Source organism: Pavona decussata, unplaced genomic scaffold (assembly GCF_977016875.1).
Source record: "Pavona decussata unplaced genomic scaffold, jaPavDecu1.1 SCAFFOLD_45, whole genome shotgun sequence".
Classification (NCBI taxonomy): domain Eukaryota; kingdom Metazoa; phylum Cnidaria; class Anthozoa; order Scleractinia; family Agariciidae; genus Pavona; species Pavona decussata.
Window position 1 is genome coordinate 941,055 of NW_028145467.1, and position 16,953 is coordinate 958,007.

Consider the following 16,953-nt stretch of genomic DNA (forward strand, 5'->3'; position numbering starts at 1 on the left):
TACTTCCCACCTCTGTAGAGTTACACACACCAGAATATCTTTTACAACATGTCAAAATTCACGCGCGCTGATTGGCTCCGCGTAACCATTGCTTTTAGAGTACAGACAAAAATGACGTCTGATGTAACGCGCGCGCTTTCTCGAGGGAAAATAAAGCCAATTTCGTTCGTATTTTTTCCATGCTATTGTAAAAAACAAATCAAAGGATTATTGATATTCATTTATTCATCCTTCACGGGTATATATAGAGCGGTTTTCAATTAGTGTCGAAAGTAATTTCGCGTTTCCTTTGGTTTTGCATTACTACGCTCTTTGATTGGTTAACAAAACTCGCGCCACTTTCTCGACCAATGGGAATCCAAACCAAAACCAATCGTGTTTTGGGCCCACGCGTTTTCCCGCGCTTGGCGCCAGTTACATGTATTTTCTTCGAATTTTGATTGGCTCGTTGTGTTGTTTACATCTGTTGCAATTGGCCAGAGTAATTACTTTGGTTTTGGTTTTACTATTACGAACTCACAATATGACCAGCTCCCAGTTGGCTTGATAGCTCAGTTGGTAGAGCTCGCAGAGGTCATGGGTTCGAATCCTGTTCAAGCCTGAATTTTTTATTCAGGCTTTCTTTTCGCCACTTCTTAAGTTGCGTACAAACTGCGAGAATCTTTATTCTATTTGATAGAAACGATAGAAACTCACGATGGGTGGAAAAAGTGTAAAGCTAAAAGCTTGTGGAGTTGTGTATAGTTTACAGGAAAAAATAACAACAATACCTGTAGTTAAGAATTAAAGTTAATAGTCACATAAATAGAAGGAATACTTATTCTATTTGTTTTTTTTTTTATAAAGTGTCAGTTTCGTCGACGCATTTTTAAGTAATGTTTTAAACACGAGCAGCAGTGTTTTATCGCGATTTAAAACCACGAGGAGCAGCCGAGAAGTTTTAGACCCGATAAAACATGTGCTGCGAGTTTTTTAAACGGCTTCAAAAACATTCCTGGAAAAGCGTGTGTCAAGAGAGTTCATAACAATGATGGTTTTGTGAACGTTGGAAATTAGCATGCGAGGAAAACATTAAACACCGCATACTAATAAGGAGGAGGTTTTATCAGGTTTTAAAACCACTGCACGTGATGTTTTATCGACCATTTGATAGATCAATGGGCTTATGAATTATTAATGAGTTTTTGGAAAACAGTTTAACACCGTGTGTATTAAAGTACTAATTTTATTTATATTTCTAGCAAACGCCAACTTTTATTAGCACAGAAATTCACTTTACAAGTGTAGCAATATTAATACAAGTATTGTGCAGGAACAAAGCATACTCCATTAAATTCTGTACCTTTTTCTTTCTCTCTCCCTCTCTTGAGGGCAAAACCCTAATTTGTGTAACAGTTTAAAATTTATAAATTCCTAACTCTGGAGTAACGTGTACATTAATTTAGCTAGGCCAATAATTACCTAAATTTTCAGCTTTCCACAAGGAGCCTATATATTTTTTTATTTTTTGTTCTTTCTTTTTTTTTTCGCTAATGAAACAGGAACGTCGCATATGCGCCTCCGCGATTATTGGTCAGCTGATTGGTAGTCACTACATGTATGACATTTCAGTCGTCTCTTGACCCATCCCTTCTACTCACGCTAGTTCGCCTGAGAACACAGCAACCTGTCTTTCGACCTATAAGCTAGCCAGTAGTGATGATTCTCAAGCGAATGAATAATTCATGAATAGAAAACAAAGCAAATCACTACTGTGAATGTGATCTTAATTTTCATAAAATTTGGTGAACTTTTGCTTTGAAATTCTCCAAGAATTATTAATCGTCCGAGAAGCCATTTCAAACACTCGAAAGAGTGTTTCATCCAATTTCTAAACACCTTGAAGTTTAAAGAAACCTCGGTTGTGCCCCGTTTTTCCAACCACATCGGATGAAACATTGTTCCTCGTGTTACTTACGAGATTTGAAAATCCGTATACATATTTTCTTTGTTCGTTGAAATAAAGCATAATCTGATTTCTTATTTAAATATAATACTCAATGTGTTTGTCAATGTCTTTATATTCTTAACCTTGGACACAGAGTGATTTCAAAAAGCCTGTAAAAAAATAAATACTGTGATTAATAAATTGTTTGCTTGTTTGTTTGTTTGTTTATCTATTGCCGGCACAGGTCTTTTGAAATCACTCGATTACAAGCGTTATCTTTTTTTTTTTGTATATACCATACTTTTTTTCTTGGAAAGGTTTTCTAGTGAAATAACAGCTATTCCTTGTTACTTGCTTGAAAGTGATTTCTAACAAGGCAAAGGTATCAGCTTAAGTCGCACTACGAGCCTAAGACTAGCCTAAGAAGCCCGCACGACCGGGGCGTAACCCGGCTTGAAGCAACTAGGAGCATTGCTACTCCCCCTAGATGGGATACTAGTCTATTGAATGGTTATCCCCAGCAGTATGTCGCCATTTAAACATCTGGCCCCAGTTGTTCAAAGAGTGGATAACATTATTCAGTGCATAAAGTGCATTAGTTGGAGTACATTTTATCCGACGGATATTGATTTATCCACTGGATAACGTTATTCGCTCTTTGATCAACCGGCTCTTGACTAAGAGAGACAATGTGGAGCAAAGTTTCATATCTGCATGAGGAAACAACACAGCAATGAAGCGATCAACCCTTCTATCTTCCGACCGTCCCATCGAAAGTCCGACGCGCTAACCACGATAAATATTTTTAACACAGCATAAGCTGCAAGACCACAGAGTTAGATTGGCCCCCACGTCACTCGTCTAATTCAGCCCAGGCCTCTTCAGCCAGCGCATAATACTTATTAGCCATCTTGCCCTTCATAGCAGCGAGTGCCAAATCGCCGGCAGCTGAATACAAGTCTCCCGCGGTCTGAGGATCCCTGTCCAGTTGATAACCTCCTTGGTGATACAGGTGAGCGTGTGCGGCATACAGTGTGTAGTTAGGATCAGTGTGGAGTGTGTTCTGTGGATCATCATTCTCATCCACAATATCAATAGCATTCTTATACCACTTAGCTGCCTCCACCCAGCTGCGGGCCCTGAAACACAAATATACCATCACATTTATACCATCGCGCATATGCCACACATTGACATTCCAATCCTAGCAGTATGCGTTACTGGGAATCCTGAAAACAGTGACAGCCTTGAGTAATCCTCCTACTCAGTCCAATTAGCACACTATTAACAGAAAGGTGCATACAAGGACAGTGCCTCCTAACACAAACGTATTTTGCACAGTTTATGACTCCGCGGGTAAAGAAAGGGCTATTGAAATCCAAAGTAAAATTGGGGACAACTACGCACTTTTTAACAATTCGAAAAAGCCGTAAACTGCAATGTACGGTATTTTTTTCCAGACTTCCCAAGCTTGATTATCTCTTTTTAATCTGTTGTTATCCATAATTTTCGTCCTGGATTCCAACAACCCTTGCTAAGATCTGCTTTTCCCACATAGTCCTAAACAGCGCAATATGTGTTCTGCAAAATTTAAACACATATTGCGTTGTGTAGTAGCAAAAAGAGGGACCGTCCTTAATTAACCAAGAATATAATACAGTGATAAGAAAAGTACAGAAACAACGTGTTCGTACTGTACCTCTGAGAGCCCAAGCCTTTTCCAGTTTCATACGCCTTGGCCATGTAAACCATGGCTTGTCTGTCTCCTAGAGTAGCTGCTTGTAGCATGTACTCCACGCCCCGGTTTATTGCCTCTTCAGATTCCTAGCAAGCAAATTAAATTCACACCTTAACAAAACAGAAGCAGATTTTTAACAACTACAATAAAAGAATTTAAGTACAACAAGTACTCCTTGTTCATAATAGGATGATACCCTTTTTTGAGTGTTTGGTATAGCTTCTAAAACCATTCATAATTCTTGGAGAAATTCAAAGGAAACGTTCACCACACTTTATAAAAATTAAGATCCCATTTCCAAACCTCCTCCAAGGTAGTGATTTCCTTTGTTTTCCCATGAATTATTAATGATTTGAGAAGTTTCCATAACGATTTGGTATGAATAGACCATTTTTATGATAGTGTCATTTTAATACAACTACCAGAATTCATTTCGTTTTCTTCCTTTTCAAATGCAAATTTTGTAATCCCAGTGGACAGCAAAGAACAATTATAGCTCTAATAAGCATGAGAAAACAAAAACCAGAAGGATTCTGGTAGTTAAGTAAAATGATGCCATAGTGGTCAAAAATGTCCTATTAACAACTAGACCTACACACACCCACATGACAGGCATAAGCTGGCATACGGTTATGAGATCCTTACCTGTACAGCTGCTGAAGCCAGTATATCATGAGGAAGCTGTAAATTAATCTCAGCCATTGTAATTAAAGCTTGTAAATCACCGCAAGCTGCAGCCTGCTCCAGATGAAACATAGCACAGTCCATCTGCGGTTCGTTGTTTGTGAAGCGACCAATTTCATTGCACTTGGCAAATTCCAGATGAACCTGGTCGTAGAAAATAAAAGTAAACACCAGGCATGGCAAAGAAAACATTTCATTCATGCTGACCTTGTTATGAGTCAGAGTACTAGGTACGCAACAGGTGCAGAAAGAATTAGGGTTCCTTCAGCACGATTGGGTCTTGCTAAAGGGGCAGTGTCACCTATTTTGATGTCACTTTGAATGGCCAGAAAGCATATTGGAATCAATAGAATCGTTACAATAATGATTCAGTTTTGGTAAAGATAACCATACTTGTACACAGAAACTAGCATTATTTATGTTTAGCTGCAGATGGCTAGGATGGAAATGGATTGCAACTTGGAAAAATTGGTCAAGTTTTTCAAGTTCCTCCTGCGTATTTTAGAGAAGTCGCTAGAAACTGGTTATAGCTAGTTCTTCCTTGGAGAAATCACTTAATATTTTCTTCCTGGTGCTCTAGGAGCAATTTCATGTTAGTAAAAAGGTTCTTTGTCATATGTTTGAGCAGTTTTTACTAAAATACAGCAAAATCATAGAGACTGGCCCCTTTAATGTGATTATAACTTTTGAGTCTGTGGATCGAATCCTTGAGAGTCACCATTCTACAAGGTAGCTCCATAAAGTTATAAGTCTCTGGATGAAAACATGAAGTTTGTCAATTCAAATGAAAGCTATTAGGCAGGACTTTCCTGTTGTGCTGTTTATTGTGAAGTACAACCTGGTGGTTCTCACTTTTGGGTCTTATAATCCTGAAGAAAAACCACTCAGATAAAAGCCACTAAGCAATACTTAACAAGCGGGCTATTTTCCTTCCCATTAGTAAATTTCTCAAAAGGAAACAGGTTGACAATTTGTCTAGTTTTATTAATTACCAACTGCTGACCTGCCCCAGAATAGAAACACTCTTCTTTCTTTTCTGCCTTTCCTCCTGTTCAGCACGTAACTTCTGAAGTAGTTCTACCTCAGCAAACACACTTGATGCCTTACGTAACATGCTATCTGCAGGAAATAATGAATGCCTCTCATCTGAATCCTAAAGCGAATGGAAGGAAATTCATGCCTTTAGTACATGAGAGAAAAAATTAAGATAATTTGAAGCATTTTGAATGTTGCTTAACTCAGTGGCTACAACTTTAGAAGAATTCACAGTGTTGGGGAATTTAGGGTACTGCTATCTATTATCCATTTGTCAGAATGTGCCATCCAGACTTGTCAGTTCACAAAAGGAATGTGCCCCAATTTGAAGGATTGGTAACATGACACTCCTTCAAATTTCTTCAAAATAGTACACAATTTCAGAAAGTATATATTTCTTTAAGTAATTTGTAGAACTAGCCCTGGAAAATTGTGCATTCAATTCACAAACTGACCAACCTTAACTTACAGGCCCAGGGTTTTCATTTGAGGCCGGAGAACGGACGTTTCGTCCGGTCGTTTGCCATTCCACGTCCGGTACTTTGAGATCAAGTTACCAAACATTTTTGAAAATCAAATAAATTCGCAATGATAAGCCAATGAAAATTCTGTTGTTGCCATTCTCCCCCCCCCCCCCTTCCCCCTACCAACTGACCATTTTCATTCAGGTAATTTACTTTTAAAGAGAATTTTAGTGAGTGCCAGCATTGCCTAGGAAACAGTTTCCTTGGTTTCAGAAATGCTGGAAATGGCATTTCTGAGTATTCTATTTAAAAATTTCATGGGGGAGCATGCCCCTACATCCCCCTAGGTATGTGCGCCTTCGGCGCTCGCGAGGCGCCTTATGGCGCCATGAAAACATTCACGTCTGGTGCTTTCAGAAGTATGTCCACTACTTTACAAAACAGTTGAAAACCCTGCAGGCCAATTCTGACTAACAGAAAGTACCTTTACAATAGAAAAATGAAGTGGAAAATATTTTATTAAGTTACAAATAATTATAATATCTACTTAAATTTTATTCACCACTGACCTCATTTTCGGTGAAAACATCGCTATGCTCACTTTCAGTCCCAGAAGAATCTGGATCTGAGATCTGTCTTGAAAATCCCGACAGTCCATCAGTGGGAGGCAATGATGAAAGGGGCGAGTCTGGCTCTGAAAGAGATGGTGAAGGAGGAGGAGACTGGGCCAGATACTCTGTCATATCATATATAGTGGAGGAGATTTTACGACCAGGAGACACACACATCTCAGAACTTCTCAGGATGGTGCTTGAGTCTTGGATGTTCTTCAAAGCGGTGTCTATTCGATCCATTTCTTCCACACTCAGGTCAAATGGAGACAATCCCAGGCTTTCACAGATTCTGGAAAATGATAACTTGCTTTGAACCCTTTAAGCCCTAACAGTGATCAGCATCAAATTTCTCCTTAAAATATCGACGCTCATTCAACCCCTGAGGTCATGAGAATTAAGGATACGATCACTCAAGATGAATTTTCTTGATATTTTAATAACTTCTCCCCAGTACTTTTATAAGAAAAGTATGGGGACAAGATAGGAGAATGTGTTCTTTGATATTAGGGGTTAAAGGGTTAACCCTTTAAGCTCCAGTATCAACACACATAAAGATTATTCTCCTAACTGTTCTTGATTCATTTCTTATGTTACTAATTGGGAGAATTTGTTTACATATCAGGAAATTTTATATCTGATGATCATTATCTTTATTCTCATGACTTACATGGTGGATTAAGTAGTGATTTTGTAAGGAGAAATTATGTGCTGATCACTACTGGGGCGTAACTGAGTATCACATAAAAAAAAACAATCAGCTTCTTTGTTCATGATACTTCCTTGGCCTGAGCACTTATTTTAAGCTTTCAGCATGAATAAACTGGCTTGAATCTTGGACAATTTATTGGACAATAATTATTGTTCTAATTTATTTATTTGAGAATGTGTGCATTGCAACTTTCCAAATACAAACACAGTTAATTGGGTTGCGACTGTGACTTTCAAATCCAGCTTGAATGATTAGACAATTAGACAATTGTTGTTCTAATTTATTTATTTGAGAATGTGTACATTGCAACTTTCCAAATACAAACAAAATTAATATGGTTGCGACTGCCACTTTCAAATCCAGCTTGAATAATTAGATAGTCACTTGTCGCATCAATCTTGGCGGTTTGTAAAGCCTCGTCATCTGCTGGTAAACAACAGGAAGGAGCAAGAGTTCCGGGGGATGTGCCTTGTTCAACACATTTTAGAAGTTGTTCTATGAGTACTTGCTCTCAAATCTAAAGGTCTCATTTATCTACTTAACTTTCTCTTACATTGTACTTCATACACTATTATAAACTTCCTTTCATAACTTTGTCAATGAATGGCCGTTAATTTATTATAAGTTTTTATCACACCAAAGAGGCAATTATCGGTAATTTATCACGGGTGGTTGCTTAATCAAGGAAAAACATTAATCTAGAGCTCATCCAGGACAAATAAAAAATAAAATAACTTGCTATTAAATTTTTACAGATAAACAGTCAGAAGAAGAGTGCAGAACTCACTTGTTGCATTTATGGGAGCTGAAGAACAGTGCGACACCTCGTGGACCAAGGTTGGCCTCACCATACCCCTGACCATCTGCCGTGTGAATCTGTGGATCTGTGTACAGGTCACCTACTCCTGCAAACATATTCATAACAAATTTGGCAGCATACATTTAAAGCAGGGTTGCCACTTATCAAAACAATAAAAATTCCCTGACTTTCCGCAGAAAACAATTTTTTTTCCCAAGAAATCCAGCGATGAAGCTAGAGAAACCAATCCTCCATAGCTGCCTTTTGAAACATCACCTTTGCCAACAAGGAAATCCTGTCCCAAACCAAGTGGCTAGCCTAAAAAAAGAAATTCCTCGACTTTTCACTGACTTTGAGGTAGAATTCAGTATTTCCCCAGGTGACTTGATACAGAATTCCCTGAATTCCCAAACTGATGGGAGGCAGACCAGCTGGCTATTTATAACGGTGGCAGAGGAGTTGAACTTGGGCTACTGGGAAACAACTCCAGCTAGTGGTCAGAGCGGGAATTGAACCCAGGACCTCCGGATTTCAAGTCCGGTGCCCTATCCACCCGACCATGCCGCCTCCCAATTGAGATTATGTATTTCCTACAGAACATATAGAAATCAGAACTATCTGTTACAAAATATTGATCTTAAATACCTTGGATATCAACTACAATCAACTGGTGGCCAGACCGTTCAAATGTAAAATGACTAAAAGACTGCAATTGAAAAAAAAACAATGATTGTTTAAGAGAAGTATACAATGCAAAGAAAATTAAATGTAAATGATTTATATAAATATAATTATTCTAGTGGACTTTGCATAAAAGTTCATCCAGCCAGAGGGAATCTTATAAAAGGGAACCTCCACTCCGACAACAAATTGACGGTAAATTTTCCGAAACAGTGTTTAAATTCTAAATTTTAGTTCAGAAAGTAGAAGTGACATTCAAGTGTGCTAAAAATTAGATATGATTATCACCTATTTTCGATTTTATATTTCCCGGGTGCCGCCATTTTGGATTTTATGACGCCATACGGTTGCCGCGATTGTCAGTGAGCAGAAATTCTTTTGTGTAAAACAATTGAGCAACCATATTACCTCATGAACTCCAAGATGGCAGCGCCCGGCAAATTTAAAAGGGAAAATAGGCGATAATCAAAGTCTGTTTTCTCTGACGCAGAAATATTATTCCATGTTTAACAACGAAATTTTCAACAATTTAACATTGATTTATTTCAAGAGTGGAGGTTTCCTTTAAACTAAATAAGCCACTCCACTGGTTTACTTATGAAATGTTTTGAGCATGCCATGTAACAAACCCACCTGAGGAGTACAGCGAAGAGTTTCATCTTTGAGCACAAAGCCAGAGTTTGAGTTGTATTTAATGTACTTTCCTTCAATAAAATGTTCTAAGTGAAACAGAGGTGATCCTTCTCTTTCCTTCATTTCAATCACACAGACCTGAAAGATATCCACCTGCATAGTGCAGGTTAAAACAAATCTGCATTAGTAATTAAGCAAAAACCAGTGTTCAACTCAACTCAACTCAAGAACCCTCAAACTTTTGCACTTCGATTAAGCTTGTAATCTTGACACAAAAACATATTCACCAGTCAACTTTTATTTCGCTAAACATAATTTATAACAAAGATGTGGGGTTAAATGTCCCAAAAGTTGAAATTACATCTCATAATTACATGTCTGAGGCAGATTTACAAGCTCTATTAAGGTTTGGTGAAGGGGCTTATTAATACGTACAGGCCTTAAGAGGAGGGGGGGGGGTTGTTAGTAAGGGGGGCTTAATAAAGATGGACAGCTCATTTCAAATCACAAGCCTTGAGGTAAACTTAACATACCTTTTCCCAAATTTGACCACATAACTGAAACATAATTAAGCACTAACTAACAGGTCATGCATCACAGAATATGTATTTTTTGCCTTAGCACAATAATGCTTCCACACATTCAACTCCAAGTTTTCATAACCTGGCTGATAACAAGACAGTTTTCACCATGATTGGTAGGCCTGAGTTTTGAAGTATTATTTTGTGTTTTCTAACACGGAAGGGGGTGGGGTGGGGGGGATATCAAAAAATCTGAGCTTGAAATGGGAGCCTTTAGTACAGAAGCTGGAGCTCAACAGAGCTAATTTACAGTTATTAGCAATGTGAAAGATTGTGACCTGTAAGGAAGGCTGTTGCCATAACTCAGTTTATAAAAAAAAAAACGTTTTTAATGTTAGTCTTCCAAATTAAGAGTCAATGGTGTTTGTTAATACAGGTCAGGCTATGATTGTCAGGTTGGGATTGCCACTAGCAATGTGGGAGAAATAATAGTTAGTTCTCCAGTAACATCACATAATTTTCATTTTATAGCAAACCTTCTTTGGTGGATTGTATCTGTTGTACTCCTCACCCCATAGCTTAGCATCCATCTGTAATTTCACGTCATCAAAATACACATTCCTGGCAACTTTGTCAATATACTGCTTTGCAACATAGTTTGCAGCATGCTTCCAATTCATGTGTTTTGAGAAATTTGATAACTTTTTCCTGTGAAGTAAAAGATGCACATTTTAGTTAAATATAGAAGACAAAAAGATTGAATGTTCCAGGGGAGCTCCCATACAAAATTGAAAGGGGTAGTTAAGTATATATATGTGACAGGTATATTCCCAAGAGGGGAGATATGTCCAGAAATGCACGCTAATGAGATTCATGAACTGTATGATAGCCATCACAAGGTGTCCCCTAACCTTAATTCTCACTAAAACACACATAATTCTGTCAAACATGAAGTCATGTGAAAACGACAAAAAGGCTTGCTTTATATGAAGTACCCAAATTCAGGGTTAGGTGCATTTCTGGACATAAGTGCAGGAGGGGGCAGTGGGTAACTCCGAAATATAAGTCATACAGGTCTGTGCAGTGCCAAAGGGTACGGTTTTTTGAGCTGTTTTGGTCTGAAATAGGGTATAGATTTTAACCATTTTGATCTTGAAGTCTAAAAACTGGTATGGATAATTTTTACAGAAATGGGTATGGAGTCGGGAAACCAGGTCTGAAAATGGGTATGAATTTTAGAGGCCAGGTCCGAAAAAGGGTACCAGAAAATTACATCTTTTGGTTTCAAATTGGGTCAGGGTTTGGAAAACCCAGCCCCACACCCCTACCAAAAACTCCGAGGAGAACCCCCCAGGGATATATTGTACTTACAATCTGAAACATTCCCTCATGGCTCCTTGATCAAACGGCTGTAAAGAAAATATACACAACAACACTCAGTCCTAAACTGGGGATTCAGCTGTCTTTTTTTTTTTTTTTTTAATTATCCACATTATAACTTTGCTTAAGTGACCAGGTTTGCCACATTCATCATGATGAAGATGTACAAGTAACCTGACCCATGAGACATGTCGTCTTCGTCTTCTTCGTTTTCGTCTTCGTCTTCGTTGTCATCGTCTTCTTCTTCTTCTAGTCTTCTTCCACTTTTTCTTCTCATATGCTGTTTAAATTCATCAACAATAGATGTGCTTGGGAGCTGGCGCCTAGAAGGTTGGTGGAGCCAGGCAGCAATCAGGCACGGGGAAGGAGGTTAAGGCAAGCAAAATGACCTATCTTGAAGGTCACCAAGCAAGCAAATGCAATGTGAACCATGGGGTGCCCCCCAGCAGAGAGCTCAAAGGTCACTCCTGAGCCATGATGAGAGGAAAACGCTGACCAGCATTGAGCCAACTTTAACCTTCCCTACATTACATTTAGCCACATAACATTATAACAGACATCATTAAAACAAGTACTAGCTGTTTTTCATTATTACAAACTTGAAATAATTTTGTCAAAATTTGCTTCCAGGGTTGCATGCATCATGAAAAACTATCATTATTTTCATGTTTGCACTTTTGGTGTAAGACTGTGCATGTCATACTAATATCTCAAGACATGAACATCACACACCCCCTTAATAAGTAGTTTACAGCGTACAGCATAAGTCAAGTGAAGCAATAATGAAAATGCCCTATTGGCCACCCTACGATTACCCCATAGGGACCCTAGCAACAAAGATGGCGACAGCAATGACAATGCCGCAAAACAATAGATTCAATGAGGAAAAACAACCCTCTGCATGGGCGTTTTAAATTTTGGTGCATTCTTTGCCGTCCTCTGTAAAACAACATGAGCTGATCAAATTCAAAGTTTTGTGGAGAACGTGAGCACAAGATGGTGAATTGTTCATTCTCTTTCTTAACTTGAAAACCACTCCTAACAATTTGGTCCCTGTGTTATTGTCCAAGTTGAACAAGTTAAAATAATCACAAAGTAGCAAAATTTATGTAAAATGAAGTTGTATTTTCGAGTTACATTAATGTTGGCGTCGCCGTCGTCGCTGCTCAAGTTCCCTATCAACTGGCACGCATCCACATCCACATCCACAAAAATATGTAAGTCTGAAACTCACCAATGCTTCCATTTTAACTCTCACTTCATCCTGCACCCAATTTTTCTTGAGTGCATTATACCGATGCCTGATAGCAACTTCTGTGGGACAGGAATCATCGATGTGAAACTTCTCCCAGGGATCAGGCAGACTCTGTGCCTTTTTCAAAGCATTCTGCCAACTTAAATGGTGATGTAGGCGCTTTGGACGATGGTTTTTCTTTTCCTCCTTATTAATCTGGTTATTCACTGATTCAGAATTAGCTCTTTCTTGGTAATTAGAGCCATCTTCCTTGCCCTGGGTGTTAGTCGATTCTCTGGCTGTAACATCGTCATCTAATAGTGATCCAATTTCTTCATTCCAATCGTGTGATGTTTCATCACCACCTGATTCAGTCTCATCACCATTGCAGCCATTTTCTGACATCACCTTAGAAGGTCTATTCACACAACAATGATCTTTACCAGTCAGCTTCAAGGAATCTTCTTGGAAAATCAAAGACTGTGCATTTTCTGGAAAGGAATACAATTATTTGGATTTAAGGACGGTGCCTACTTTTGTTACTGGGCATACGTTCTGCGCATCTCGAGATATTCAGGTTTCCTATGGGTGGTGCCTACTAAATACAGGGATATTTTTGCCCGCTTTAAAACTATGCGGAGAAAGCAGAACTTAGCAAGTGCTCTTGGTATCCAAAAAGAAAATTATCATGCATTTTTCAGAGATAAAAAAGCTTCCATTTTGAACAAAACGCCATACATTTCTTTGTATTTTACTGTTTTAAGAATAATTGTTGCTTAATTATCTCTGTAAAATGTGTGGTTACCCCCAAATTTCTTTTTGGATTTCAATACCCCTTGCTAAGATCTGCTTTCCCCGCATAGCCATAAACCAAACAAAAATACTTCTCTGACTATTAGTACGCACCGTCCTTAAACTGTTTAAAACCTCACTGCTATATGTTTCAATAATTTCAGGAAAAAAATGAATCCAGTGTAGATTCTACATATTTAACCCACTTACACGAACTAGCATATTCTGTTCAAACACAAAAACAGGAAAAACTGATTAAACTCAATACTAAAATATTGTTTTCCTTGTGTTAAACTGTCCACTTAAAATTAGGTTTTAATAAATAGTAAAATGGAGTTAATGAAACATGATCCCTCGGGGATAGAAGGACTAGAAAGTTCACCCTGCTGGCAGAATCTTCCTTTCCACAAGAGATGATGAGGCTCTGCAAAGATTATGTTGTTTTGCACAAGTTTCTTAGAAACAGTTTCAAACCCACGGCTGAATAATATGGTCTCAAAATGTATGATTCCAGAAGATATCCATACCCACCCCAGAGAAGGTCGTTGGAAATTCTGAGGGGGGGTCCAACCAAAGTACCTTCCATGGGGAAGATATGGCTTTCTGTGCCAGTCACTTGGAAGAACATTAATTTATTTGACCCAAACTGGGCATTTTTTTTTTTCAGAACTTTCACGGAAACAATAACAAATACAAATAACTAATCAGTTAAAAATAATTTCAAACTTTCAAATGTAAAATCAAGTAACTATGTAGAGGGGGGTGAATAGGGGTATGTAAATCCGCCGATCCGCTAAAATCAATGGCTGAATCTGTCGATCCGCTCAAAAAATCAACTAAATCCGAATCCGCAAATTGTTTGCCGCGTTAGATGATACGCGAGATACAATGACTTCAGTTGTTGGAGTTGCCTTGCGGGATATTGTGTTTTAGCGTTGAGGATGACTATCAACGAAATATTTATGTAACCAACGTCTGTATCGAAACAAAATCTTGCAGATACAAGAAAAAAGAGCAAACTTGAACTTCCTAACAACCAAAATCCAAAATCCGGGCCCCAAAACTGGATAAAACCGCGATCCGCTGTGATCATAGGATCCGCAGATCCGTTAAAATTTCGCTCTGAATCCAGAATCCGGGCTAAAATATTTACCAAATCCGCCGATCCGTAGACCTATTCACCCCCCTCTATGTAATAGCCCATTTTTCGATACATTAATATTCAGCCTGAAACAATAACATAACTTCGAGGCTCCAGGGAATAAATTGTAGAGTTTATATGGGTTTATTCCCCGGAGCCTCCCAGTGATGTTTATTGTTTCAGGCAGAATTTTAATATATCGAAATTGGGCTATTCACTTAACAATCAAGGTCAGCGTTGACCTTCAGTTTATCAACAAAATTAATATTTATATGCTCTATAAAAACTGGTTTATTAAGCTTACATCAGAAATCAGTTTCTCCATCTGATCCATTTCACATAAAGATAAAGGTTCAAATAAGAAACTTGAACATTAATGAAATTCCGGGCAATTGGCGCAGTCCAGTTACAGTGAACAAAAACCGTGCATGTTGTCACGCACCGAGATATATGCGCAGCTATGACGCGCAGGAAACAAAACAAGGAAAAGAAAGTCCTGCTTTGCCATTGTTTTCTTTTCTGTCTCTTACAGCTGATGTGCCCTCTAATTGCGAAAACGCTCCCGGCCTGATTACATAACTCCATATTAAATGGCCGAGCAGAGCTAAATTGTATACCTTGATCCTTTTATCATCCACCCAAAAGCTGTGCCCTTTCTTTATCGATAGCCGGTCGAGTGTGCAAGAATTCGATTATTTGATGTGTTTGAAGGCTCATTTTACTCTTCTTCGCTGCTAAAAGCCAAAACTGTACCAGAAATTCTAAAAAATTCTCAGGTAACTAGTTACAGTTTATAAGAGTTATTGAGGCGAATATTTTTCAGAATTGGACCATTAACCTTTAAGAATTAATTAGCTTAGGTTGTAAACAATTACAACTTGACACTTACCTTCACTTCGTTGAGAACTTTCCATGGCAGTGAGACATTAATATACTCAACCTTCGTCGACGACAGTAAAAGATGTAAAGGAAGAGAAAGCGTGGAACATGGAAATAAAACCATAGATGCAGAACACACTCATCGATCGGCCATCTGCAAACCGGGTGGTCCTACATAAGGGATTCGGTCCCAAGCCAGCGCCAAAACGCTCGGTCAGGGTGGAGGTGGGGAGAGGTGGAGCATTTTGGCGGAATTGAATCTACAATCTACAATCTACAATCTTGGACAGATCAAATGAAAAATTAAGACCAACCCTCCCCCCCATTTCAATGATGGAAAAATGGCGCGTTTTGCTTTGCACGCGAATTCATCATTGAATTTGGGGGGAGAAGGGGTTATGGTTCTACCGTTATTCGATTACTGTTGCGTTGTGTGGGATGGTTGCGGTCAGGGAAACAAGATCTACCTTGACCGTCTTCTCAAGCGAACTGCGGGAATAATTGCGGGTCGCAAGGCTACTGATACCGATATACAGCAAACATTGAAGTGGCCATCCCTTCAATGCCGCAGAGAATACCAAAAGTGCATACAGGTCTATAAGTGTATCAATGGCTTGGCCCCAGCTTATCTGCTAGATGACTTCCACTCCTCGGAGCAGATCCATAACTACAACACTAGGAACAAAGACCTTATTCGCCTGCCTCTTGCCAAGACTACTAAATTTCAAACATCTTTTAAGTACAATGCCGCCAAATCCTGGAACACTCTTCCTCGTAACTTACGTCATGATCAGTCTCTCACTAGTTTTAAACTGAGAGTCAAGAAACATCTAAATCACCTTAGTTAATTTCTCACCTTCATGAACTCTTTGAATGATATTTGCTTTCATTTCTATATTTGATTATTTATTCTTATTATTTTATACAGATCTCCATTTAAACCAGCTACGCTGAATTGGAATTTCTGTTTAAATAATGTATATAAATAATTTTTCATTTTAATCTGTTCAAGATTTCAATCTTGGACAGATCAAATGAAAAATTAAGACCACCCCTCCCCCCCCCCCATTTCAATGATAGAAAAATGGCGCGTTTTGCTTTGCGCGTGAATTCATCATTGAATTTGGGGGGAGGGGGGGGGGTTAATTTTTCATTTTAATCTGTCCAAGATTGTAGCCTCCTACACACACGTTCGTTTGGCTGGTCACGTCCAAAGTTTAGGATGCGTTGAAGGCTTTTCTGAATCAGGATAAGGGCAAAATTGGCGTGAAATATACATCAAGGAGTTTGTATTGGCCGATAGCTAGCATATTGAAGTTGTTTGTAGGAATTTATATGTACTTGTAAACTGATCCGCTCCTGACTTTTTAACATTATTATTTCCTTCTTCTTTCTTTCTTTCTTTCTTTCTTTCTTTCTTTCTTTTTTTTCTTAATAAAGTTTACCGATGTATCTCCCCAGGGTGATGTATTGATGTCAAGTAAATCCATTTTTTTTTTTTAATTATGATTTTCGTTTGATTTTTGCAACCGTGGAGATGCAGCATTGACGATTTTCAGAGTTTAACTGCTGAGCTGACTAGTTCCATGTTATCATAAAAGCTTGAGAAAGAACTGATAAGATTTCAGTCTGTCCATGTATGGGAAACCACTATTCCGAGAGAAGATACCACTTAGGAAACAAAACAATTATTGTATTTTATTTTTTATTTACTTATTTGTT

The 16,953-nt window shown here is 38.4% G+C and overlaps 1 protein-coding gene across 1 annotated transcript; it reads right to left on the reverse strand.

Moving 5' to 3' along the window:
* Window positions 1-1,207: 1,207 nt before the first annotated feature.
* LOC146482556 (eukaryotic elongation factor 2 kinase-like) lies at window positions 1,208-15,412 on the reverse strand. The gene is made up of 12 exons (XM_085107016.1): window positions 15,242-15,412; window positions 12,420-12,910; window positions 11,177-11,214; window positions 10,342-10,513; window positions 9,285-9,437; window positions 8,616-8,676; window positions 7,959-8,076; window positions 6,418-6,751; window positions 5,353-5,502; window positions 4,311-4,493; window positions 3,627-3,751; window positions 1,208-3,066 (listed from the first exon to the last, which is right to left on the reverse strand). Exons 1-12 carry the CDS (start codon window positions 15,264-15,266, stop codon window positions 2,781-2,783), a joined length of 2,136 nt encoding a protein of 711 aa, XP_084963142.1. The 5' UTR covers window positions 15,267-15,412; the 3' UTR covers window positions 1,208-2,780.
* Between the last annotated feature and the right edge of the window lie 1,541 nt (window positions 15,413-16,953).